Raw genomic sequence first — 25103 nt, 5'->3', positions numbered from 1 at the left:
CTATTACATCAGTTGTATAAACACTGCACTTAAGCTTCAACAGTAAAGTTTACTAATCAGTTGTTTATTGGACCATTAAAATATTTTTTTGACAACAGCCAATTTAAACACAGAAACTTTTCCATAAGTTTTGTTTATATAATAATGAATTTTAGTCACAAAAAATGATTATGATAGATAAATATAATTTATTGACGTATATACATAGTTGTACACAGTCATAATACAAAACACGTAATACATAAATCATTATGCATGATAAATATTGAAAAAGTCCCAATGCTTCTAATTTTATTTAAAGATATTTCTGATTTCAATGGCCATTAAAATTTTTGACATATCGCAAAATCACTATACTAGCATTAAATAATTTAACAATTTTTTATCCCATGTTTAAAATTAACAACAAAAAAACACGTTACTCAAAGTTAATTGAAATCTGAAATGATCTTAAAGTACTGGTCGAGTTTTTAGACATTGACAAAAAAGTGAAATCCCCCTTTTTAATTTATTTTAATCAATTTAAGGTCTATTTTAGTTCAATTCAATTCAATATTTTAGGTCTATCTTAGTATATCTTCTTCTTCTTCCAATATAGTACAGACACCTTCCGGCGTCTACTCGTACTAGCGCAGCGCGTGTGAGAAGTGTCTATGTATGTACAAAAGTGATTTTAAAAGTACTATGTATAGTGCTGGTAAAAAGGTAAAAACAGCTGACTGTCTATTGGAGAGTGAGTGGTAGTACTTCCCTCTTGAAGACATATTATCATAAGTATCAAAATAATTTGGTATAAAAAGGGAGTGAAACGTCTTCAAGACGTTTCACTACCATTTGGGAGTGAAACGTCTTGGTGTGAACCGTCTTAATAGTGAAATGTCTGTCTACCGAGCAGAAATAGTCCAAAAAAACACCTCTTAATCTTCATTACATAATAAGCTTTTCACATCATCAGCAAGTGTATATAGACCAGCATGTTTTTCAGACATAATCTGTGCAAGATCATATAGAAATAACGAAAACAACACTGGTGAAAGATAGTAAGCTTTTTGTAAAATATTTTCTTTGGTACAGTATCATTAACATAAATTTATCAATTTCTAGAACCATTCAAAATATTATGTAAACTTCCGGTTGACAAAACTGTCCGTAAATTGTAAAAAAAAGATAAATGTTGTGTTACTGTTATAAATTAGTGTATTAAATATTGAAATAATATCTAATAGACTGAAAAATGTATGCAGTTCTTTTCAATCATTGTGAACGATGATTGGATTCTTCCCCAAACCACAAATCCTGTCTTGACAATGTTCGTGCCGAGTGCAAGTAAAACATTCGTCCCGAGTGCACAATTGATTTCACACGTTTGACTTGGAAACAAATCAATTTGTCTGCAACTTCCTCATTTGTTCACAAGTAAGTTATTTTGTTTTCATAATTAATTTGTGATTCATTCAAACATTACATATGTTCAAAATAAGACTTAAGGAAAAATATCTGATTGCCTTACTAATACTATGCAAATCATATATGATCAGTGATGATGTTACTCATTTGGTAGGAAATAAATAGAGTCACAGTACCTGTGCTCGACCAGCCCAGTGCTCGACCAATACTTCTATTTGTGTATGATTTATGCATTAAAGTGGAAAAAACCCTGGGAGTTTGTGCTTGCTATTTGTACCTGACCTGTAACCTCTACACCATGTACAAGTACTCCAAGTTTGGTAGAAGATTTACCATTTTGCAGACAATATTAAACAGTACAAAAATACAATTTTATAATAAAAGTAGCAGTAAAAACTATCTAAAACACTGAAATAATGATAATTTAGGGCAAATGTAGACAATATTTGTTAAATTGCCTTTACTTTTATGATTCCAATTGATTTCCATAGGAAAGGTGTTCAAAAATTATCAAAACCCTGCTTTCCATAAAAGGCAGGGGCTATGAACATGTAAACAAATATGGCAACTGTACGAAAACAAATTGGGAACACACCACTAAAAGCGTAGACCATTTGTATATTACACCAATTATCACACTGAACTATGTTTGCAGAGTGATTTTAGTAAAAAAAATATGAGAATAAGTAATCTCAAACGCCCCAGTATATGTAAATTCTAAACTCTTATAAACACTTTATTTGTCAATGTATAGCATTTCCTTTGCATCATATTTGCTATCATATTTTCATCTATAGACAATAAAACATAAATGTTTCAAAATATTTTTGAAATAGAATTGTTGAACATAAAAAGTCATATCTGTTTATAAGAAATAAAAGTTCTGATAGAGATAAAACCACCTGGTCGAGCACTGGTTTGGTTGTCTGAAAAATATAGTGGTTTTATACCCTATATACAACACCGTGATAAATTGTATACTGATCTGTGAAATTAAAACGCTTTAGCTTATTGGGAGTTTGAAAGGGCCAGCTTTGTATCAAAAATAAGTTTCCCAGCAAACTTTTTGTTCTGAAAGAGTTTTTATGTGATTTTGTGAAAAACTGGTTGAGCACTGGTACGGTGACTCTATGGATGAAGATTAAAAAAAAATAACTGAGATTATATTCAGGAACAAACCTGAAATTAGACATGAACAGAATAGGAAAAAATGATATCATCAAATAAAATTATATTATTTTTCTATCGGAAAAGAGTCAACTCGGCCCTATACCAACTCGGCACGGGTCAACTCAGCCCACTTTAAAAAAATATATTTAACGTAGTAATATTAAAAAAAAATATCAAACAAAAACATGTTTACTTAAGATCATAATTAAGCTTCTAATTAATTGCAGGTGGTCACTAATCAATCTTAAATGAATGCGTCAATCATAATTATCACCTAATTAATCGGTATCCTTACGAACACACTGATTAATAATAATAGCCTGTGACTATAAGAGTCCCTTTAATGACTTTAACCAATTTCATTTAATTTGTTTGTAATTGTCAAAAGCTGAAAATTATGTCCGTGTATTATACATAATTACAAATATTACAAAAAATAGTGATTACACAAACCTAAATATAAATAATTGAAAAGTGGACACAGTTGACCCGTGCCGAGTTGGTATAGGGCCGAGCTGACTCGGGGGCCGAGTACGTTTTAGGGCCGAGCTGACCCGGAATCATTCTATCTATTTAGTTTTTTTTCTCTATGATTTATATTATTATAGGCCTAAATTATTATTATCCAGAGATAATAGAAATATAATTTATTTTGAGTTTATATCTATGGTTTCCTAGCAGTTTCCGTCCCCTAGCAGTTTTCCGGTTATACTGGTTGGGGACCATCAAAACCTGACAACCACCAAACCTGGACGGCTGCGAAAATGCTTAATTTAGTTTTTTTCTTTGTTCAGCCAATCAGTGGTTGTCGATCTTAGTATCTTCTAGTGGATGTCTACCATTTTTGTTCAAATAAGGGCCCTGGGTTTAAAATTGGCCAGGCCCCGGGGATATTTGATTTTCCTAATATATTTAAAGTAAAAACTTAAAAAATCTTCTTTTTAAAAGCCCAAATAGTTAGAGCTTAGATATTAAGCATGAAACATCTTCTAGTGGGCGTCTCACAAGTTTGTTCTAATAAAAGCCCACAGGTAAAAATTGGTCTTGCCCTAGGGCGTCATTGTTTTTTCCTTTATGTATATAGTAAATAGTTAAACAATCTTCTTTAAAAAAAACCCTAAGAGCTAGAGCTAAGTAAGATATTTAGCATGAAACATCTTCTACCATTTTTGTTCAAATAAGGGCCCTGGGGTTAAAATTGGCCCCGCCCTGGGTATCATTGATTTTCCTTATATGTATAAAGTAAAAACTTTAAAAATCTTCTTTTAGAAAACCGAAAGAGCTAGAGTTTAGATATTAAACATGATCTATCTTCTAGTGAGTGACTACCAAGTTTGTTCTAATAAAAGCCCCTGGGTTAAAATTGGTCTCGCACTCGGGGGGCCTATATACAGACGAGCTATTTCAGGGCCATCATGGCCCTCTTATTGGTTGTTGACATTATTGGAAATTTAAAGAAGTCAACAAACAGCCTTAGTTTACATGTACATGACTATTAAGTTTTTAACGTATGATCATAAAAGTTAGAATCTGTCATTTTTATTAAGAATTAAGTAAAAACAACTCAATTTTTTCTCAGAATTAGAAGTAGCTTGCTTTTTTTTTGCTGTTGTTGGGAATTTTTTCTGGAAATGGGAAAAAAGGGACAATTTTACATTTAGATTAATAACATTCGGCCCCTAGTGATACAGTAAAAATGCCCAGTGGGGAGAACGATTTGTCAAGTCGATACCATTCCCAAACAAACAACTGACTTGTTTATTTTGACCAACATTAAAATTTTGTTTCTCTTGATAAAATTGTCCACTTGTTGTTTGTGCGGACAATTCCTGCCTGTGAATAAATTACGTGAGGGTAACACAAGTTAGTGAAATAAATAAGAAAGGGGAATAAAGATTCATTTGACCCATCTGAAATGAAAGACTATTAGTTTATATTAGTCAAAATAGAAAAAATTTTGACATTGCCTGTCCAAGGAATTTATTGACTTACTGACAAAACCAGTTTATTGGACCATTATTGATGCATAATGTTTTGTCTTGATATATTTATGACATATAAATTTGCATGTAAAAAAATTATGCATAATGATAAACAAATGTAAAAAGTAAAAAACCATATGATAACAAACTTGTAGAAACATACCTTAATTTTGTGCATGCACAGTTAGTAGCACTAACAGTAAGTTTACATTCTCAAATTTTGGGTGTGTGTGGGGGGGGGGGGGTAATTGTTGACAGAATAGGAAATTGAAAAATTGAATTATGGTATTTCCTAGAAAAAACTAAAGATGATAACATTCTAGAATTTAAAAGAAAATTTAGATTGATCACAGAGTAAAATAAACAAAATTAATGCTCTAGGATAACACTAAGTCTTGTTTTGATTGGTTAGAGGCCTAATTAATGAATGAAAAGCTTATTAGCTTAAGGGCCCAATTCTTAAAATTTTTAACACATTGGAACAATTTTAGTTCAAGTACCATTTTGTCAGCTGATATATGTGGACATGTCATGAACATGCAGGTTGATTTGAAAATTTTTGCATACAAAATGACTTTTTAAAAGCCATATTATTGTTGTATAGAAAATATTTGTGTAATAGTGATTTAAATTTTTTAACATTGATGATTCATGCCTTTTAAATTTTGCATATTAATTTGTCATATTTGGAAAAGTTTTGTTAAATAGGTATAAAAGCAAAATATATATTCAATAAATGATGTTTTTTATTTAGCAAATCAAACTCTTTATTAGGCAAGTTTTTTCTGGTATTCGTAAAATGTTGAATGAATAGAGGTTAAGTTTGATGAAATTTTTTGAAAATGTACTAAAAAGTAAAATATTGTAAAGTGAACAAAAACAGTAATTTGCAAACATCACTTACAATCCATGTAAATTACCAAAAAGAGATTAAATGTTAGTCACACTGCAGAAATATGGTGATGATTATTAGGCTACCACGTTTACAATTTTTCGTAAACGTTTACACGATTGTTAAGAACCGAAACGATACCGTTTAAACGATGGTACTTCTATGTACTATACACAAAATGTACTACACAATGTATTTGAGTCGCCAGATGATGAATTACTTTCTATTTTTGATACATAAACAAATTTTAATATTCAGGACTCATCACGATTGTGTCGGCACACATTTTCTGCAATGTATCCCCATTTTTCTCTTTTGAAAGATCAAAATGTATTATGTCTCGAGCGAGTATTGCACGGCAATGCTGTGCGGACCCATTTTCCGTTTTTGACTTTGGAATAAACCAATTAGAATTGATAAAATCCATGATTACAGGCAATGATAAAGATATTTTGTAAGACAACATGTTCATTTTGGTTAAACGGTAAAAAATATCGTAAACGTTTACGAGTGAAAATCAAAACGAATCCATTTAAACGTGTAACCGTGGGGGTCTTAGTAATGATTACTGCAAAATCAGTCATCAATAGTACATAACATGTGAATTATTACAAGATTTTTTTTATTTTCTTAAAATCCTTGTATGTTTCTCAAATTTTATTTTCTTTAAATATTTTAGCTTATCTCAGGGGGCATGCTGCTTAATTTTTAATTTATAATAAATCTTTGGGAATGCGGTCGGTCTGGACATTTATATCTCCAAAACTGGAGACATTTTTATAAAGCAAGTCTTTCTTCCTCTGGAGGCATGCACCTTTAAAAAAATAATTATAACTAGAATATTTTGCACAATATGTCAAAGTGATTGCGATTTAAGATGAATTCTTAGGATTTGTATATGTTTTATATGTTTATTTCAGATGTAATCATGTATGAATATTTTTACACAGTAAATTCTGTATCAATTGCAAAATGATTAATGAGTGATACTCACTTTTACAATCATTATTCAGAAATAACTTACACTACTGACATGATTTTAGATTATGTTTTTGTGATAAAATACTTTATTCATCATGATAATGAATATTGCGCAATTATATAAAACTTAATTACAGTATATACTTAAATAAACACCCCATCCCAGATAAAATCATAAATATACTCTTCCACATACAAAATGAAAACTGAGGTATCAAGAATTATAAATTCAAGGAAATGAGCACAACTATTAATAGAGTTGACCAGTGCTTTAATTGTATAATAATGATCCAGCAGAAAATAGCACAAACGATGGAAGATATTCTTTTTGTTATGATAATATTCTACATTTGTTTTTGTCCTTTAACCTTTTACCCCATGAGCATATTGCGAAAAATTGCCTTTTTCTTTGAAAAGCCTCCTGTAACAAGTTCAAACTGCTATGAAACTATGAAAAATGCTTCAATACTGATGGAACTTGGGCACAAATGTTGACTACACCATAGCCTCTGTAACAGCATGCTCAATCGTAAATTTCCTGTTACCATGGCAACGGGGGGACGTCTCAAAATTGCCAAAAATCACTATTTTGCATTGTTTTTTTCCATCAAAACTGATTTCAAAGTGCTGCAACTTCTCAATGAATTAAGATAGAGTAAAAGTCTTTTCAGCGTCGGTTACTAGTTACCCTAAGATCGACCTGAGGCCATTTTTAGCCTGTCACATGTCCAAAATTTTCTTGGCGATGAGGGGGACTCCGCCCCCCTTCAAACCCCCCAAACAGAAGTGGGCACATCCCCCTTCTGGCAACCCCCTGATGTAACATTTGGATGGGGGACGGCGCTGAAAAAGTGGTCACTTTTTTTAACAATATTTCTCAAACGAAAACCAGTGTTTGGGGCCTAAATAGGGCATTTTTTCTCTGTTTGAGGCCTCATAAAAGGGGGGGGGGGGGCAAAAAGCTGTCAAACACGCTTCTATGAGGGAAAAGGTTAAAGAAACTCCACTGAGGTTAAAAAGTTTTATAGCATAAAATTGTAATTTCTTACAATAATCACATGGGGAACTTAAAACATAAAGGTTTTGCAAATGAAATTTAGGAAATTAACTTAGAAATAAATCAAAAACTGTTTTCTCTGGAATTTTTAACTCAATTTGAGACGTGTCACGACAAAACCAACATAATGGGTTTGTGACCAGCATGGATCCAGACCAGCCTGCGCATCCGCGCAGTCTGATCAGGATCCATGCTGTTCGCTATCAGTTTCTCTACTTGCAATAGAGTTGGTAAGCGAACTGCTGGATCCTGATCAGACTGCGGAGATGCGCAGGCTGGTCTGGATCCATGCTGGTTGCAAACTCATTATGTTGGTTTTGTCATGACATGGCTCATTTGTGCTTTCAATTGAGTCATATTTTTCTCAATGAAAATAATTATTTTTGAAAAATTAAGCAGAATATCAGCCAATGATCTGAAACTTTGCACAATAATAATTAGTCAAGACCTACATCAAATGGAAATTAGCAATCTTGAAAAAGTATGTCCAGTCCCATCATGCCAAAAAAAAACTCAGTGGAGTCCCTTCATTTAAAATGCTAAACCTCAGTGGAGTCCCTTTAATTAAAATGCTAAACCTCAGTGGAGTCCCTTTAATTAAAATGCTCGCAGGGGGCATTAATTAGAGACTGTACTATATTTGAATGATGATACTGCTGATAATTACAGGCCTAATTTTTCCACTTGAACATATTCATCATGTATAGAAGTTAGTCTAGTCAGTAGTCTACATCCTCCTTCTTTTTGCTACATTATTGATTTAATTAATGTTAATATTAAGGATTGTTATGTTGATATCCCTTGAACAAACAATGGTTTATCCAAAAATCAAGGCCGGACAGGTCTATTATATTAATTTGGTAGTATTTTTACTGTAAATTCCCACAAATAAAATTAGATTGAAATGATAAAATAATGATATTATCGTAATTGTATTGTTAATACATATATATACATGTAGGTCAAGTCAATTTGTTATGTTGATCTACTATAAGTTTGTAGTTACATTTTGTACTTTAAAACAGATGATTTACATCTTATATTAATATATGATCCATTCTTTAAATTGTTTGTAGGCAAAATTAAACTTGAAAAAAGGTATCTGTTATCGCGTAAGTTTTAAAAAAACAACAAATTACAACAAAATTGTTGTAATTATATAGAATTTAATTTATAGTATACAACAAAATGCACAAAGAAAATACAAATGGATTATTATAATAATAATTGTTGATACAAAAAATATGTGTGTGAAATTCAGAAAATTTTATTAAACTAGCCATGTAGTGATAATAATGATTTACTCACTAATTAATGTAAATACATGAAGTTTCACTGGGATATTTACTATGTACATAAGGGTTCATTGAAATACTAACCTGTGCATAAAAGTTCATCATCTTGAAGGAATTACAAGGTAAGGCTGTATTTAAAATGATTTACATCACTGGATTATTTTCATCACAGTTGTTTTAATTTGTTTAGCTTTAATGTAACTCAGAATTCATGATTTTGATAAACTTCAGATCTGTGACTGTCTTTGAACTTGATTAATCAATGAGTCACTATTAATTTTGAATTTTAATCTTTGTACCCTGCTGTTTTCTTAAATGAGTTTGCCCAACTTTGAATTTGGAACAGTCGGTTCAAGGTGAAAAGGATTTCTTTTGATCAACAGACAGCCAGTGGCCATAACGGAAATGAATTTGGCTAAACTTTATTGACACTCATCTTTGGTTGAATACTTCAATGTACATTTTTCGTATTAAAAGTTCAAGAATGGGTCATACAAGATTAAACCAACAAAAAGGGTAAGAATTTAATCATTTGTCATCTTAGAAATAGGTCAGCTCACCTGTCACTTTAGGTCAGACATTATCTTAATATCTTGTTAATTTTCTTGTGTTAGGTCTTAGTTGTGATAAAAGATTTTGTCCAATTTTTAGCTCAACTATTCGAAGTTCATTATGTATAGGGAGAGCTATGTTAGTTGTTACTCACCCAGGTGTATGCATCACACTTTCCGAAACTACTGAAAAATGAATGAGTTGGAACTTCACAATGTTTATATTTGAGAGCATAAATACATGTAGGAGGTCAGTATTCATGGCCCACAACTCTTATATAGTTTTTGACAGAATAATGGCCCTTTTTGAACTTGAAAAAAAAAAATCTACATAATCCAGGGCTCTCATGTTTTTGTTTCAAGAACTAAGAATAATTTTGTCTATACCAGTTGGGAAAATTATCTGTTCTATTATTACGGTTTCTAAAAATTTCATTTAATATCATGTAGTTATAAGTTATTTATTTGTTACGTTTAAATATTACGAAATTGTATTGAGGAATTACATTTTGTCTAGTTGGATACATTTGTCAGGAATTCTCAGTCCACTAGCACTGACTTGCATTCTACAATATTTTGAAAGTTTACCAAAAGAATTATGCATGTACATTATTATGTCAAAAATGTGGTTATTTCAAACATATGTTCAAATATAACATGATATGATGTCAGGGTAATATATTAAAACAAATACTACCAGATTGATAAATACATATTTCATAAATAAAGTCAGAAGTTGTACAAATATATTATAGGCCAAAAATAAAAATATGTTTGTTTACCCTTCCCGACCCATTAAAATTAGGGTTGGGTAGGTAGGTAGAAAATTTTTTTTTATATGTGCAGAATAATAAATAATCTGCATAATGTATAATGAATTAAAAAATTGGATTTATTAACTGAAATTATATTATAATTATGTACATGCATTACCATATTCACAACTGACATATGCAACAATTTACTAACTAAGCTAGCTGTCTAAAATATCAGATTAGATGTACCTATTGTACTTTAAAAGTAAAAAGATACTTTCATCCCCTAAGAAAGTGAAAAAAACCTTTTGGGTAAGGGCAAATTTTGTTGGGTAGGTAGGGAAGGAGAAACAAATTAAATTTTTTTTTAGGCCTAACATACTATGATTATGATTTATCAGTGTCATATATTGTATCAACATTCGTATATTATAAACTATATTGCAGTGAAAATATTATTGTATTATTGTACATATGAAATGCTTTGTTTAAAGTGTTTACAGTATGATAAGGGTAATTTAACTTATAAGTCATTCAGTGTGACTTATGCCTGCAGCAATGATGACTTGTCCCAGCTAATACATGTGTAACCACCCAGAGAGAGTCAGGGCAGCGTGTCTAAAAAATATGGTCTGACCGGACCATTGGCGTACCTGCGAAAAAAATAACATTAAAGGGACTCCACTGAGGTTTTTTTAACACGGTGGGGTTGAAATTTATATAAGTTGATATTTATGAAACTTTAACAACTATTTGGTGAAGGTCTGGGACCAGTAACTTTTTTGCAGGTTTTCAGATCATTCCCTCTCCATGTTTGTCCAGAATAATCATTTTTATTTTGCAAAATAACCCAAAATGAAAACCGTTCTGATGCTTTTCACTCAAATGTGCTGAGAATTGCACAAAATCAATATTCAATTTATTTCTGAGTATAAAATGAATTATATCTTTTTTTTTAAAAATTCCAGATTTTACCATTTTAAGTGCTTAACTTGATTTATATGTAAGAATTTGAAATTTTATAGTTTTCTAGGGGTTTTGACCTTAATTGAGTTTCATTAGTTTAAACGGTTAACAGCTGCATTTGTGTTATGAACACTACTGAACTTAGGTTCAGAAAGTTTCAAATCTAAGTTATACATCATAAAATAGGATCAATATATTATTTTGAGGAAATTAATATTGTACATGTATTAAGGGATGGTTTAATGACATTGTTTGAGATATATACTGTTAGTACATAATGCTGAGGGCACTGATCAGTATTAGAGATATACAGTTTTGTATAATGTACTGTAGGTTAAAACAACCCAACTCAACACATTAAAGTGACGAGGGATAATTTGATTTCACAACACAGATAAATTACCTGTTGATTATTAAATTAGTAATTATGAGGAAAATTTTGTGAAAAAATTATCTCAATTATGTACAAATGTTGTAATTTGTATGTAACCCTTACGCAGGTAAACAAGTGAAATTAAACATTTGTTGGTACTTTGACTTGGGATTATTCATTTTAAGTTAAGTATGAAAGTTTTTCATATTAGAAATTCAGAGTTATTTCTTACAGGTAGTTGAAGGGGCCCTTACCTTTTTACTAGAAAATAGCAAGGAAGAAAAAGAGAAAAAAAAAACAGATGTACTTTGAATCTTAGGGGAAAACTTCATAATTTTATAGAATTTTTTTTATCTTGAAGTTGAGAAGCAGTCCTTAAATGGCCCCTGGTGTGGAAGGGAAAATAAAGCTGTGAAGTTAAAAATTGGTCTGTGATACTACATGGTCATGTAGACTGGCCTGACTCCGTTACATCTTTTGGCATAGCAAAATCACTATATTTGCTAGTAAGTGAAGTACTAAGATATCAAAAGGGAAGAAATGCATACCAGGTAGCAATCTTTCCCTGTATTGTGAAAGTGATTTGAATTTGGATAAATAGTTTTAGCATTTATTTTTGAAGTGAGTTTTATTACCGATAAAATGTAGTAAATTAAGTTTAAAGCAACAGGAAATATCTTTATGATACATCACTTAATGTAGAAATTTGTCACCTGGCAAGTGCAATAATAGTGCATTTTAAAAGTCTTGTGGATATTTTTTATGGTAAGAAATGAATGTTTTGGAAATTGACAAAATTATTTTATTAACAATATTATTATGATATAGTTAACATTATATTTATATTATTTTATATGAATTAGAATTAAGAAGTAAATGATTAAATCATGAAAAAAGATTAACTTATGTCATGATGTGAAGTCAATCTGTGCTTGGTAACATTGTGTATGTAATATTAAAACATAAGTTAAAGGGTCTCCACTGAGGCTTTTTGACATGAAGGGGTTGGAAATAATTTTTCGAGATTAATGTTTCATTTGATGAAGGGTTAGACCAAAAACTTATGTGCAAAATTTCAGGTCATTCGCTGTAACAAATTCAAATTTTATGTTTTTAGGATTTTGGACCTCAGTGGAGTCCCTTTAAGATAAACCTAAAATATAAACATGTAATTATATGGTAACATTTTGGTATATCTTTATTTTCAGGTTGTAAAGTAATAAAGTTTGAATCAAAATGGGTAAATACAGTGGAAAAACTTGTCGTCTGCTAACCATGCTGAGTATGACATCATCGTTCTTCCTCGTAGAGATTATTGTTGGATATATCACAAATTCTATAGCTCTGGTAGCGGACTCTTTTCACATGTTATCTGACGTTGTGGCGCTTATTGTTGGCTTTGCCTCAGTCAGGGTAAGATATACATGTATATTATTTTGTAACATACTATCAGTGGTCCAGTTCATGCATAGGAACTGTTCTGAACATGATTCAGTGTTGTTTTTCTAGAAAACCAGTAAGTCATGAGAAAATAAGCTGCCAATAGGAGAGATTTACAAGTGGCTAATATTCTAAAAATAGAATTGCTGTTAAGCTCTGACCATAGCAACCGTTGCTGGTCGTACATGTACATTCTCTTTGTACTACCTGGTCATTTTACAAAAGAAAACTATGGTGCTATGGTGTGTATGTCTTATAAGAAATAATAAATATATGCTCTGTTTCAGACAAGTAGAGGTTTTATTGCTAAAGCATTAAGTCCCCTCCATCTCTGTCAAAAGCTTCTGTGATGGGCATATATTGCGACAATGTTGCCCTTGTTTCATTGTGAAAATTATATGTTCAGATATTTCTGATCTACATGTAAAAAACTTTTGCCCCAGGAGGTTAAACTTTAAGAAAAAGGTTTTCCATTTTTTACATGTGAATGTACAAACCCTTTTAAAAATTGTCCACACATACAGTGACAACTGGTTGAAATCTTTTCCTAAAAGATGGTTAGGGCACACATTGCAATATATATTATAACAAAAAAAACAAATGGGCAGAAATATTTCAATTTAAAACAGTAATTGGAAAAAAATTTGAACTGGTCCGTTCTAGAACCCCGGGTTTCCCCACTGTTTATAACTTAAGCATGCGTTCCTTACTGGCCCAAAAGGCCAAGTTCCACTTAGGGGGTAAAATGGATGCAATTAGTCCAAAATAATTTGGGGACTGCGCGACGAGATTTTTCTGCTATTTTCATGGTTTGGGCCCAAAATCTTTGCCTTTTTTAAAGCGAAAATTTTGCCCTTTAAAGAAAAAAATCTCAGAAATTTAAGGGTTTGGGATGTCAATATATTTTGACTAGATGTTCAATTATTGAATGTTTGTTAAAACAGAATTTTTTTTTGTTTGATTGGCGGAAAACTGTAAGCTTAAAAAAACACATTTTTAAAAATTTGGGTTTATGGGAAACCCAAACCCGTATAAAGGGTTAAGTTTTTTTGCTTTAAGAACCAAAAAGTTTGCCCTTGATTTTGGGGGTTTTAACCCCAAAAGATACCCGAATTTTTTCGATTGCTAGTCTGGGGTGTTTACAACAAAAAATTTTTTTACTTTTCCCTGGCCGAGTGGTACGGTCGTTGAAATTTTTTCAAAAAACTTTGCTTTTCCACGGGGGTTTTTTTTTCCTGACAGGGGCTTTTAAATTTTTTTCATGTTTAGGAAAACTATCAAGTAAGCTGAGGAACGTCAGTGGTTCAACTTGGGTGCTAAGTGTTCATGCCTAAAATATTGAAGTTTTATAAGTTGTTTTTTTAAGTGAAGATTTTTAACAGTCACATGTGAGCTCAGTGAGTTACTGAGCTATGTTCATGTCTGCATTACTGCATTGCACCTCTATTTGTAACGCTGGAAAGTTGCTAAAATGAAATTGATCTAATTTGTACATTGATGAATATAGCACATGTGTTTACTGAAGTTGTTGTTAAGTACTGATACAATTTTAGGCGGAATTGCAGATATTATAGTACAGGGTTAAAGGTGGAATTGCAGATATTTTAGGACAGAGTTTAGGTGGAATAGCAAGATATATTTTTATTTTTAAAAATTCAATTCTTTAATCTTTACTGCTATTACTAAATGCTAATGTTTATCGCTGTCTTGAGATGAAGTTAATTTGTTATTTGACTGCAGAAATCTTTTTTACTCTTGATGAAAAAAACTGTATTATAGGTCAAGTCATCTGAAATTTGGTATCAAAATTCATTTCCTTTGACTTAACCTTGATCATGTTACAAATAACAGTGATGCGACGCCCACACTGATAAAGAGACATATACTAAATAATTACCATTGTTGAAACTTAATTACATTTTTAACTTGAAATTTAGTCGACTTAGAAAATATACTTTTAACTTTATTAAGTTAAGATGCAAAACTTCTATGAAAGTATTCATATTCATGTAGAAGTAAATATCAGATTTTGATGTGATATTTGTTACTGAAATATATTCAGAGCATGATGCAATTAAAAAGTAAATGATATTATTACTATAATATATTCAAGCAGCACGTCTCAAGATTCTATTTGATAGGGGACGGTGTCACTTTTTCTAAACAACATCTCTGAAACAAAAAACAACTGTTAGGGGTCTAAATAGGGCATTTTTTTCACTATTTGAGGCCTCAAAAAGAGGGGAGGTGAAAAGGCATGAAAAAACTTCTATATGAAGTAATGGGTTAACTGAAAATGAATTAAAATATTAGAATTACCCAAAATCAAGTTTTTTCATGTTAAAACATGGCCTTGCACATAATTTTGAAGAAAACTTGTTGTTTTGCTGCATTTTTTATTTTGCTCATTTTAAAGAATACTATCATTGATTACCATTTGAGTCAATTTTATATGTGTAGTAAATTTTGTTATTTTGGCTTAATTGACTGATATGCCAAGTAACAGCTCTTCTTGGTCTGTTATCAAAGCCAATCTGAAATCACAAATTGAATCAATAATATATTGATGTACCAGTTATGGCTATCTTTTAAAACATTACATGTAACATAGTTTTGGCAACAATATATTCAACAATAAGTTGACAATGTACTACAAATTGTTTATTACAATATTATAATAATGTCAAACTGTTGATTGCCTTGTTAGTAGAGTCGGTTTATCATACAGATATTACCATCTTTGTAAGAATTATAGAATAACATCTTTCATACGTCTGCTAGTGAAACAATCTTCCTTTTATAGAGAAGATTTAAAACCTAAAGGGACACGGCTGAGAATTTTTTTACATGACAGAATAGGATTTAAATTCGAGATTTAAATTTTCCATTTAATGAAGGTCTTGACCAATAACTTATGTATACATTTCAGATCATTCATTTTCCATTCTGTTTTTTTTTCCAGAAAATTTATTCTAATTCTGAAAAATAACCCAAATTAAAAAATGTTGCAGCCATTTTCACTCAAAACTGGCAAAGAATAGCACAAAAATACATTTTCAATTTATTTCAGAATTAATTTCTTAATTATGTTTTGCATATCTTTCTTCTTTTTATTTTTTAAGTTAAATTTTATGCTTTTAAAGGCCTTTGGACCGGCCCAGTGGAGTTTTTTTAACAGTAATCTAATGTATTAAAGTGTAGGATGATAATTTATGTTGACAAGAAAGATGGAAGTTGTTGATTTCATTGAAATCAGTATTCTGATGAATGACTGCACTTAATTAGAATTTTTCGTTTTTACTTAGATTCATATCTTCAGATTTCTAAGTACATTAGTTTGATGTTTTATTTTTGTTGCCATAACCAGATAGCTGATGAAATTTAAGCAAAAAAATATTGATGTTTAATAATTATTAGAAAAAAACTCAAAATATTTTATATGCAACTTCAGATCAATTTAATGAATGCGAATGTGGGGGATTTTGATGTCGTAAAGCTTAAAGTTGTGCAGCCAACAGTATATGAGTCGAGTCATGACAAAACCAACATAGTGGGTTTGCGACCAGCATGGATCCAGACCAGCCTGCGCATCCGCGCAGTCTGATCATGATCCATGCTGTTCGCTATCAGTTTCTCTACTTGTAATAGGGTTTGTAAGGGAACAGCATGGATCCTGATCAGACTGCGCGGATGCGAAGGCTGGTATGGATCCATGCTGGTCACAAACCCACTATGTTGGTTTTGTCATGACACGGCTCATATAATGTGTAAAGTCAATAGCTTAGTAACCTGTAAATATATGCGTGTGTTGGTTTGTCTTAAGTATCTAGTATAAGTAGCATTAAGACAGGTCGGCATTTATTCTGAGCCACTAACAATAAATATAGGGGTTCTAAATATCATAAAAAAATGTATTTTGATTTATCACTTAACTTCCTGAATTTGTAAAATGGATTTGCCTTCCTGGTTTGAAATTTGAAAGTTGCAGGGATATTATTAATAAAGCACAACAATTGAACTTCCACTGCAAGAATGTGCAGACTGACCAGGATTAAAATTATACTGAAGTGACTCCAGCAGGTAACTGGTTAATGCAGTAATTAAACTTAAACAAACTTCATTTAGTTCCAAACTTTGGCCGTCAGAGACTGCAAAATGTGTGAAATTGGAAGTCACATTAAAAAATATGGTATAGAAAAAGAAGGAAAAGTATCACATTTTGGAAGTCACAAGCCAAAATCAGAGAGTAAATGACTCGCAAACTCCCACTAACTAAAGCCCTGTTAAATAAATAACTGATAAATGTACACATTTCAATTGCTCATATTTTGACATTAGATATGAAGTTTTTTTTATAACGCATTACTTTCAAAGTTGGGAAGTAGAAAGTGTTAAGATCTTAGTTTTGCAACGACATTGTCTTCTCATGCGACCAGTGCAGACCAAGAACAGTCTGTACATCTAATCAATGTCTTCATTGTTTGCAATTCAGTCAATAGAATTGTACATATCATCAGCTTAGTCAGTTAGTGCAATAACAGATTAACTCATATGAAATTTTTGCATGAGTTAACCCATTACTGCACTAAGGTGACAATTTTTGGAAATTTCCCTAAAATATTGAATGGTTCAGATTGAAACAGTTATTGGACAAGTTCATTTGATTGATATTTTGCATGAGAAAGGATTAAGAAATTTGAAATAGTTTTAAAAGACTTTTTATGACAAATTTTACATAATTACCATTCATTGGGTTGGTAATACTTTTATCAATAAGACGTAAATACTTGAAGGCTTAATAATTAATGGCTGATTGATTTTGATTGCCTTTAAGTTAGACATTACATGAAATGTTTTTAGGAAACTTAACTTTGTCCATTAATGTAAATATCATTTGATCTTCAAACTGCAAGCATTGCTTGTTTTTAGATAAAACGTTTTTCTCTTAAATGTTAATTTCTTGTAACTGGTACGAATAAATTAAATAAAATTATAATTAGTTTTTGATTGAGTTGTGTTATACGATAATTTAGGTACAATTTATCTATGCTACAGACAGGAATAAAATTACAGTCCAGCATATCTTTGCATACTTTTATATCAAACTATACAATTGCCAACACTGATAGAATAATCAATTGGGAAAATTCTGCCTCAACTTGGAACTTGAGAATTTAAAGACAGATACATAAGCAATAACAAAGGAATTGATTGAATACATTTCTTAGTAGAAAATTTGTTGAAAAATATTGTTTGTCTGCGTCCCTCTTTTAATGGAGATAAACTATGTTAACTAAAAGACATATTTAAAAAAATTATAAATTTTACTTCACTATAAGAAAATAACAAACATAAAATTTTGATATTGACACAAGGAATACCTCTTTTAGGTAAAATAGTAAACGGGTAAATGAAGTTTTGTGTACAAATGCCTACATCTATTGCTTACAATGATGGTAACAATTTATGTCCTTTGGTTGTGTCCACATTTTACTTGTACAGTAAAATAACTTTAATAAGTATTGTTTTTTATTTGCTCCATATATGATGTTGAATAGCAGATAATATTGATTATTATTAAAAAGAACATGTTATTTTTAAAGAGAATTGTTTATATGATCAGAAAAGCTGCAGCATGCTTTAATTTAGAGACCATCATGGCTATTTTAGCAATTGGAACCAGAAATCCTATCTTTGATGTAAAAATTTATCATTATTCTGCATCATCAGCTTAAATGTTTGAAATTTTCAGGGGAAAATGACTGTTGTTAAAGAAAAAACACTAAATTGACAATTACTTTACCCTTTTATTATTTCAGATCTCAAAATGGCGCTCTCAGAAGAACACATTTGGTTGGGCGAGAGCGGAAGTTGTCGGAGCTCTCGTAAACTCAGTATTCCTTATAGCTCTATGTTTTTCTATCTTGGTCGAGGCATTGAAGAGACTCGTTGAAATAGAAAAAATAGAAAATCCGAAGTTACTCCTGATCGTAGGTGGCGTCGGTCTCCTGATTAATTTCCTCGGACTTGCCTTGTTTCATAACCATGGTATGTGCAGTGATTATATTATAGTAATATGGCATTTGGTTTGTCAACTGCTAGTTTGTGAAGAAAAAAATATACAGTGTTCCCTCTAGTATTGAAAGAAGTATGGTTGAAATAACAGGTTTTTCTTGCACTTTTTATTATCTCAAGAAGAGACTTATAGCAAAACTTAAAACATTGGGTGATATTAGAGATATAATTTCGAGTAAAATAAGTTAATACCCCTAAATGGAGGTATTTGGGACCACTTTTAGTATCATTTTTTGGTTTGGAAATTTATGATGTTTTTCATTGCTCAAAGTCATAAATCCTGATATTTATTTTATAACTGGAAAATATGTTTTTATTTACATTATTCATTCAGTATAATTATACATGTATAGTGATTGAAACAGCTGTTGTTTGTTATGAGTAGTTTAACATAGATGTATAAATATTTTTAAAGAGAATGTTTACAACTATTGTTGAAGTATGTTGATAGGCACTTTTCCACTTAGTCATAATAAATGGAAATGTTAAAGATTTAATATTTAAACCATTACAGACATTACATTCATACACTAGCAAAAAGTGCAATCATACTCGGGTTGAGTGGTTTGAGTTGCTGTCTTGGAATCACTGACCCCTCACCACTTTGGGTTTGATTCCCATCAAATCCATCAATGACTTTGAATTCTTTCATGTGAAGAAGTTTAAGCTATTCATTTAGCTTACTGAAAGTTGATAGCCATACTCAGATTCTTTTGTGACTGAAATAATGCAGGGAGGGGCACTTCCTCCACCAGTAAAGCTGGAAAGTCACCAAAGGACACTTAGTGTCAATGTGATTTTAAAAACCGGACCAAAGAAAAAAATTAGTATTTTGTAATTTTTACAATAAATCAACAATTTTTTTTTGACTGATTCCTATCATTATTGGCTAGTCATTTTCATGAGAAATGTCTTGTCATGTTATTATGCAAATATAAATTGTATTCTCCATCCAAATTCAAATGATAAAAAAAATCCCTAGGTTCTTACATGTGGATTTGTTGAATTTTAAAGAAAATGCTTATTGATGATGAGTTACTTCCACATTTTGATCTTTTTGTTCCATATCGTTGAATAGGGTTATGTAAATTTTACTAAAATTTGGCTCTTTTAAATATTTGCTTACAATGTCTATTGTTTCATTAAAGGTCACAGTCATGGTGGAGGTGGGGGTCATGGTCACAGTCATGGCGGAGGTCATGGCCACAGTCACGGGGGTAAAAATACAGAGGATGACCATATAGCTCAAAAAGAAAGCGATTCATTGGTCGAAAGGAAACCAGGATCAGTTGAAGGAAGTTCTAGTGGGTCTGAGGCTGATATGGAAGAAGTGACAATACAATTTGATGAGAATAGAGTTTGTAAGTAACATAACCTTATATTTATCGGAGGTGTGCAGGTCTACTCAGGTGCTCACTCATACCTGAAATAACGAATGGATAGGCTCCTGAGCATGGAAAGTTAATAGGCAGGCACTATATGACCAAAACTGTGTCGGCTTAAAACACAACCAAATAAATAAAATATCATTATAATTTGTTATACATTAACAAAAAAAAGAAGCTTTTTGCAGATGCCATATTGCTTTACAGAGTGCAATTATTTAAGTAAGAGAGTCATGTACTTGAATACATAAAAAAAGTTACAAGACTTTGTTTTTATATTTTCAGCTTCAAGTGCTCAACTTAATATGAGAGCAGTATTTTTACATGTACTGGGTGATGCTCTGGGCTCAGTGATTGTTGTAATAAGTGCTCTAGTTATTTGGTTTGTAGACGAAGACTGGGTGTACTATGTAGACCCTGGTATGAGGTAAGCTCTTAGATTTCTCTTTGAGTATTTTTCCAGTAACCGGCTGAATTGAGTAAATTGACATAATTGAGCCTAATTGGACTGCACAAAACTACCAATATTGCACCTTGCAATTTAATTGATAAAAAAGACCTTTTCATCTTATTTGGTAGGACTCTTACCAGTATATAACAACCTTTTCACTTATGAAATGAATATGAAAAGACCTTTTTCGTTTTTTTTTAACCACTCTAATCATGGGTCTTTCTACGAATATTAATCACTGCAGAAAGTAGATTTTATAATACTTCAAGCCAGTTCTAAGCTTTCATCGCAATGTAGCTTTAATATTGATATGTGTTTGCATATTCCATAAATACTCAAACTCCAAATATTCCAGGTTGTTGTAGACATTTTATATAATGTATTAATGCATTTTATTTTGTTTACAGCATCGTCATGGTGTGCATAATTTTATCAACAACAATACCACTTTGTAAGTATATTTATTTATACATATTTTGTATATGTTATACAGTTCTTCCATTTTATTTCCCATTGAATTTATTTAATCTGGCAGTATTTTGTTTTTAGCTTAACTATTCGAAGAACAGGGAGACCCTAGCCTCGGTATCTTAGTCACACTTCGATTTAGTTATAATTAGTCTGCACTGTTTGCTATTTAGTTAGTACATATTTTTTAAATTCACCCTAAAAATGATGAATCGTTCTGTCCAGATTGGAAAATGGACAATCAATTTAAAGTATTTAAGTAAGGGTTTAGTTAAAAAGTAAAATATTGAGAGTAGATGAGCATCATTTTTCTTTGTGAGTTCTTGTTTTTGTCATAGATAGAGATTGGCTAATCTTTTATTGCAGTAAAAGAAGCAGCATTAATACTTCTACAGACAGTACCTACACATATACAAGTAACAGATATAAAAGATAAAATGATGAAAGTAAGTTGCTTAGATTTATGGTGTTTTAACAATATAACTTTTTGGTTTTATCAAAAATCCTGCAATGTTTGGGTTTTTTTTTTTTTGTTCACTTGTTTTCATGTTTGTAACTGAAATTTCAATATTGACTTTTACTTAACTATTAGCCTGCTGCCTGTCTCCTTCAGTGCCGACCAAGATCAGGTTGCACATCTGTACTGCTCACTATTCAGTCAATACATATCTTGATACTTTCCCTAAAAATGATGATTGGTTTGTCCAGATTGAAAGATGGACAAGTCGTTTTAAGATACTAAGCTTGGTAAGGGTTCAGATTATTGACTTTTAGAAATTCAAAGCAGGCCATTAACACTGACATAGATTCAGCAGGGTAAGGTTTGAACTGATATTATAACTGTTTATTTTTTGCCTACAGATAGATGGTATAGAAGCGGTACACGAGTTTCACGTGTGGCAGTTAGCAGGAAATCGTGTGATTGCCTCCGCCCACATCAGATGTCATAATCCACACGAATATATGGCTTTAGCAGGGAAAATAAAAGACCTCTTCCATAATGAAGGAATACATTCCACAACTATACAACCTGAATTTTCTGAGGTATTTTCTTTTGAAAACAATTTTATTGTTAAAATGCCTTTTAGAAACCTTATTAGTAGCTATACATTTAAAAAGAAAAAGAAGACGAGCTATTTTCATAACCCTCTCATTGGCATTTGCTAACCTATTTCCCAGAAACTTCAAAAATCTATTCACTTCAAACTTGGCATACATGTTTATTGTCATAATAGTCATAATAGGGCACCATTTAAAAGTGTAAGTAATCCTTAAATTATATTTTTGCACAGGAAATGTTCGGTTTTTTTCTGCCATCAGTTCATTATTTCAAAGTTATTTTTAATCAAATTTTCTGTGAATGTATTCATTTCTGCAGAATAATTTTCGAAGGATTTCAGTGATTTCTATGTGATAAATTTTAAAATTTTCTATTCCAGGACTGGGACAACATGCAATCTAGCTGTGTTTTAGCATGTGGTCCAGAGAAAAATTGTTACCCTGACACATGCTGTGCTGTGTCAAAGAAGACTTCGCCAAACAAGTCAGAAAATGGGACCGTTACAACCAAGAGGCGGGCAGGGAATGGAAAACAGTCGCCGCCAAATGAAATCGTATGATTTAACAAAGTATTAGGAATTTTGATGATAAGTTTGGGAACAAAACTATTTATACTCTCAGTGTTTCTTCATGAACAAAAATCAGATTGTGTGTTGCAATGTATTGGTGTGTAATTGATTATATAGGTGCTTAATTATTTTGTCATAATTGTTGTCAAACGTCGATTTGAATTAGTTTTTCAGGTTTTTGACTGAAATATAGATTATGTCTTTATGGATTTTATCGAAACTAAAAGGCATTTAATACATATTGTCAAATGAATTTTTAGCCTGAAATATGTTGTTATCATTTTTTATAGATTTTTACTCAAAACACTTAAAACTGTTGACATCTGTAAAGTTTTAAGTAATAGAAATGTTGGTCTTTACTGAGAGGTGGTCTTTATTTGAAGGTTCACTGAATATCTTTAACACATAGCAAACGGAAAGTTTATGGTTTTATGAAAAGGGATTGATAACTTATGAGCAGATGAGCGGACAGAGAAAAAAATCTAAAATTAGGACATTGTACTGTCTGGTTATAACGTTACGTTTTTTTTTCATCCTTGCTAGTTGGTGCAAACATTGTTACTTTCTGTGCCTTTTGTTTATGTTTTAAGAAAATTAAATATGTTTTTACAAGAAGGTTATGATTTTTGCCTATTTGAGCTTTTTATAAGACGGGGAAAGTGACAACATTGGGTAAACATTAATAGTAACATTTGATTGATTCATTTAACTTATTTATATATTAAGACTTGAGAATATCATACTAAAATCATTATTCGTTATCAATGTTCTTATCAATATGGCATTGTGTTCAATTAAAGCTAATACTTCTGTTCTATAGTCAATGTGAAAATTTTATTTTGAAATCCACATTCTATATCCCAGTGACTGAACTGCATGAGGTTTCTGTATTAACCCGCCTATAGGACTGATAACTCATAAGACGGGGTCCAAACTTTGCCTTAAAATTGGGATATATTGCATTGACAGACGAACATTTTGGAAAAAGTACACACTTTTTAACTAATACTTACTTTAAATTAGTATCCCACATAATTTTTTTTATAAAAATGGGATAAAACACACAAGTACAAGCTAATGTACAATTAATTATGACACAAATGCTATTTCTCTCCTGTGATGAAGTCATGATGTGATCATGTTTAAACATTGTTTTATAATGTAGATATTGTACATTTATAGTGTTTTATCTATGTCTATATGTTGAATTTGTATTTATATGTATATATGAATTGGAATATTGTAAATTTTTATGTGTGTTATGGGGCTTATCCATATCTTGTGCATTTCATAATGATATTTTTATGCTCTCCAAATTTTTTAAATGGAGCATATGTTATGGCTTTTAACTGTTGTATCATCAAACTAACAAGAAATTTCCTTTACCTTTATCGACTTATCGACTGGTATCGTAGATTTTCGGCATTTTTGAATGATCTGTTGACTGGTTCATTAAAGCTCGGTTTCAGGTTGATGAAGACAAGGTTAAGGTCATTGAGAAAAAAAATAGATTTTTTCCTTCTTTTCTGCATAGCTAGGCAATGTATCCAATAGACATATACATTGGAGATTTTCATTTTTTATTCAATACAAGCTAGTCATGTAATTTACATAGATCACCATTCTATGATACTGACTTAGTCATGTAAAGTTACATGTGTTAAGTTCATGAGAGATCATCAAAATTTGGCTTTAATATTTATTTTACTGATCTCAGTTATTTTGATATATATATATGTGTGTGTATATTTTTATTAATCAAAAGTATTTCTTAAAGTTACACATATCAAATTATTATAGGAAAATTACACCAATCCACTGTGTATTATTTTCATAAACAAGTAATGTTACTCGTCACCTTAGTGCAATAACTGGTTAACTCCTATTAAATTAGAAGGACTTAACCCGTTTTTGCACTAAGGGGACGAAAGTCATGCACTAAGGGGATGAAAAGTCATTAAGATAGTGAAAATAACATTGATATTCTATCCTTGCCAAAAAATATATCATAGATTTTAAAATGTAGAATGTAGCAGATTGTATAAATCTATAAATTTCAACAATGTAGAATGTAGCAGGTTCTATAAATGTCTCATTATGGTTTTGTAGACTTGCATTTTACTGGTCTCCGAATATTCCACTGATCTTAAGCAATGCCACATTTAAATGGTATGAAAATGGCATATGATTTAAAGAATACCATATTTAGCTGGTATTTTTATAAATG

General features: G+C 31.2%; 1 protein-coding gene across 3 annotated transcripts; it reads left to right on the top strand.

Moving 5' to 3' along the window:
• The first annotated feature begins 1155 nt into the window (after positions 1-1155).
• Positions 1156-24873, top strand: LOC132717625 (proton-coupled zinc antiporter SLC30A1-like). 3 transcript variants are annotated; one of them, XM_060701130.1, is made up of 9 exons: positions 1156-1416; positions 12638-12842; positions 18689-18917; positions 20093-20305; positions 20615-20756; positions 21188-21231; positions 21615-21694; positions 22110-22292; positions 22688-24872. In XM_060701130.1, the coding sequence occupies exons 2-9, from the start codon at positions 12666-12668 to the stop codon at positions 22865-22867; spliced, it is 1248 nt and encodes a 415-aa protein (XP_060557113.1). In that variant the 5' UTR covers positions 1156-1416; positions 12638-12665; the 3' UTR covers positions 22868-24872. The 3 variants fall into 3 exon arrangements, with proteins under 3 accessions (XP_060557113.1, XP_060557115.1, XP_060557114.1); XM_060701132.1 differs by lacking the exon at positions 1156-1416 and adding an exon at positions 8885-8906 and having other exon boundaries at positions 22688-24873; XM_060701131.1 differs by lacking the exon at positions 1156-1416 and adding an exon at positions 9279-9300 and having other exon boundaries at positions 22688-24873.
• Positions 24874-25103: the final 230 nt, after the last annotated feature.

The sequence above is a fragment of the Ruditapes philippinarum genome, unplaced genomic scaffold, assembly GCF_026571515.1.
Source record: "Ruditapes philippinarum isolate M1 unplaced genomic scaffold, ASM2657151v2 ctg3385_1_1_1_1, whole genome shotgun sequence".
Lineage (NCBI taxonomy): Eukaryota > Metazoa > Mollusca > Bivalvia > Venerida > Veneridae > Ruditapes > Ruditapes philippinarum.
The sequence above is the reverse complement of the archived record's forward strand: the minus strand, read 5'-3'. Positions and strand labels throughout refer to the sequence as shown.

Coding starts and splice junctions, on each gene's coding strand:
- LOC132717625 (XM_060701132.1), top strand. CDS start 12,666: ATGGGTAAATACAGTGGAAAAACTTGTCGTCTGCTAACCATGCTGAGT. Junction 12,843..18,688: donor TTGGCTTTGCCTCAGTCAGG/GTAAGATATACA, acceptor TTATTATTTCAG/ATCTCAAAATGGCGCTCTCA. Junction 21,695..22,109: donor TAAAAGATAAAATGATGAAA/GTAAGTTGCTTA, acceptor TTTTGCCTACAG/ATAGATGGTATAGAAGCGGT.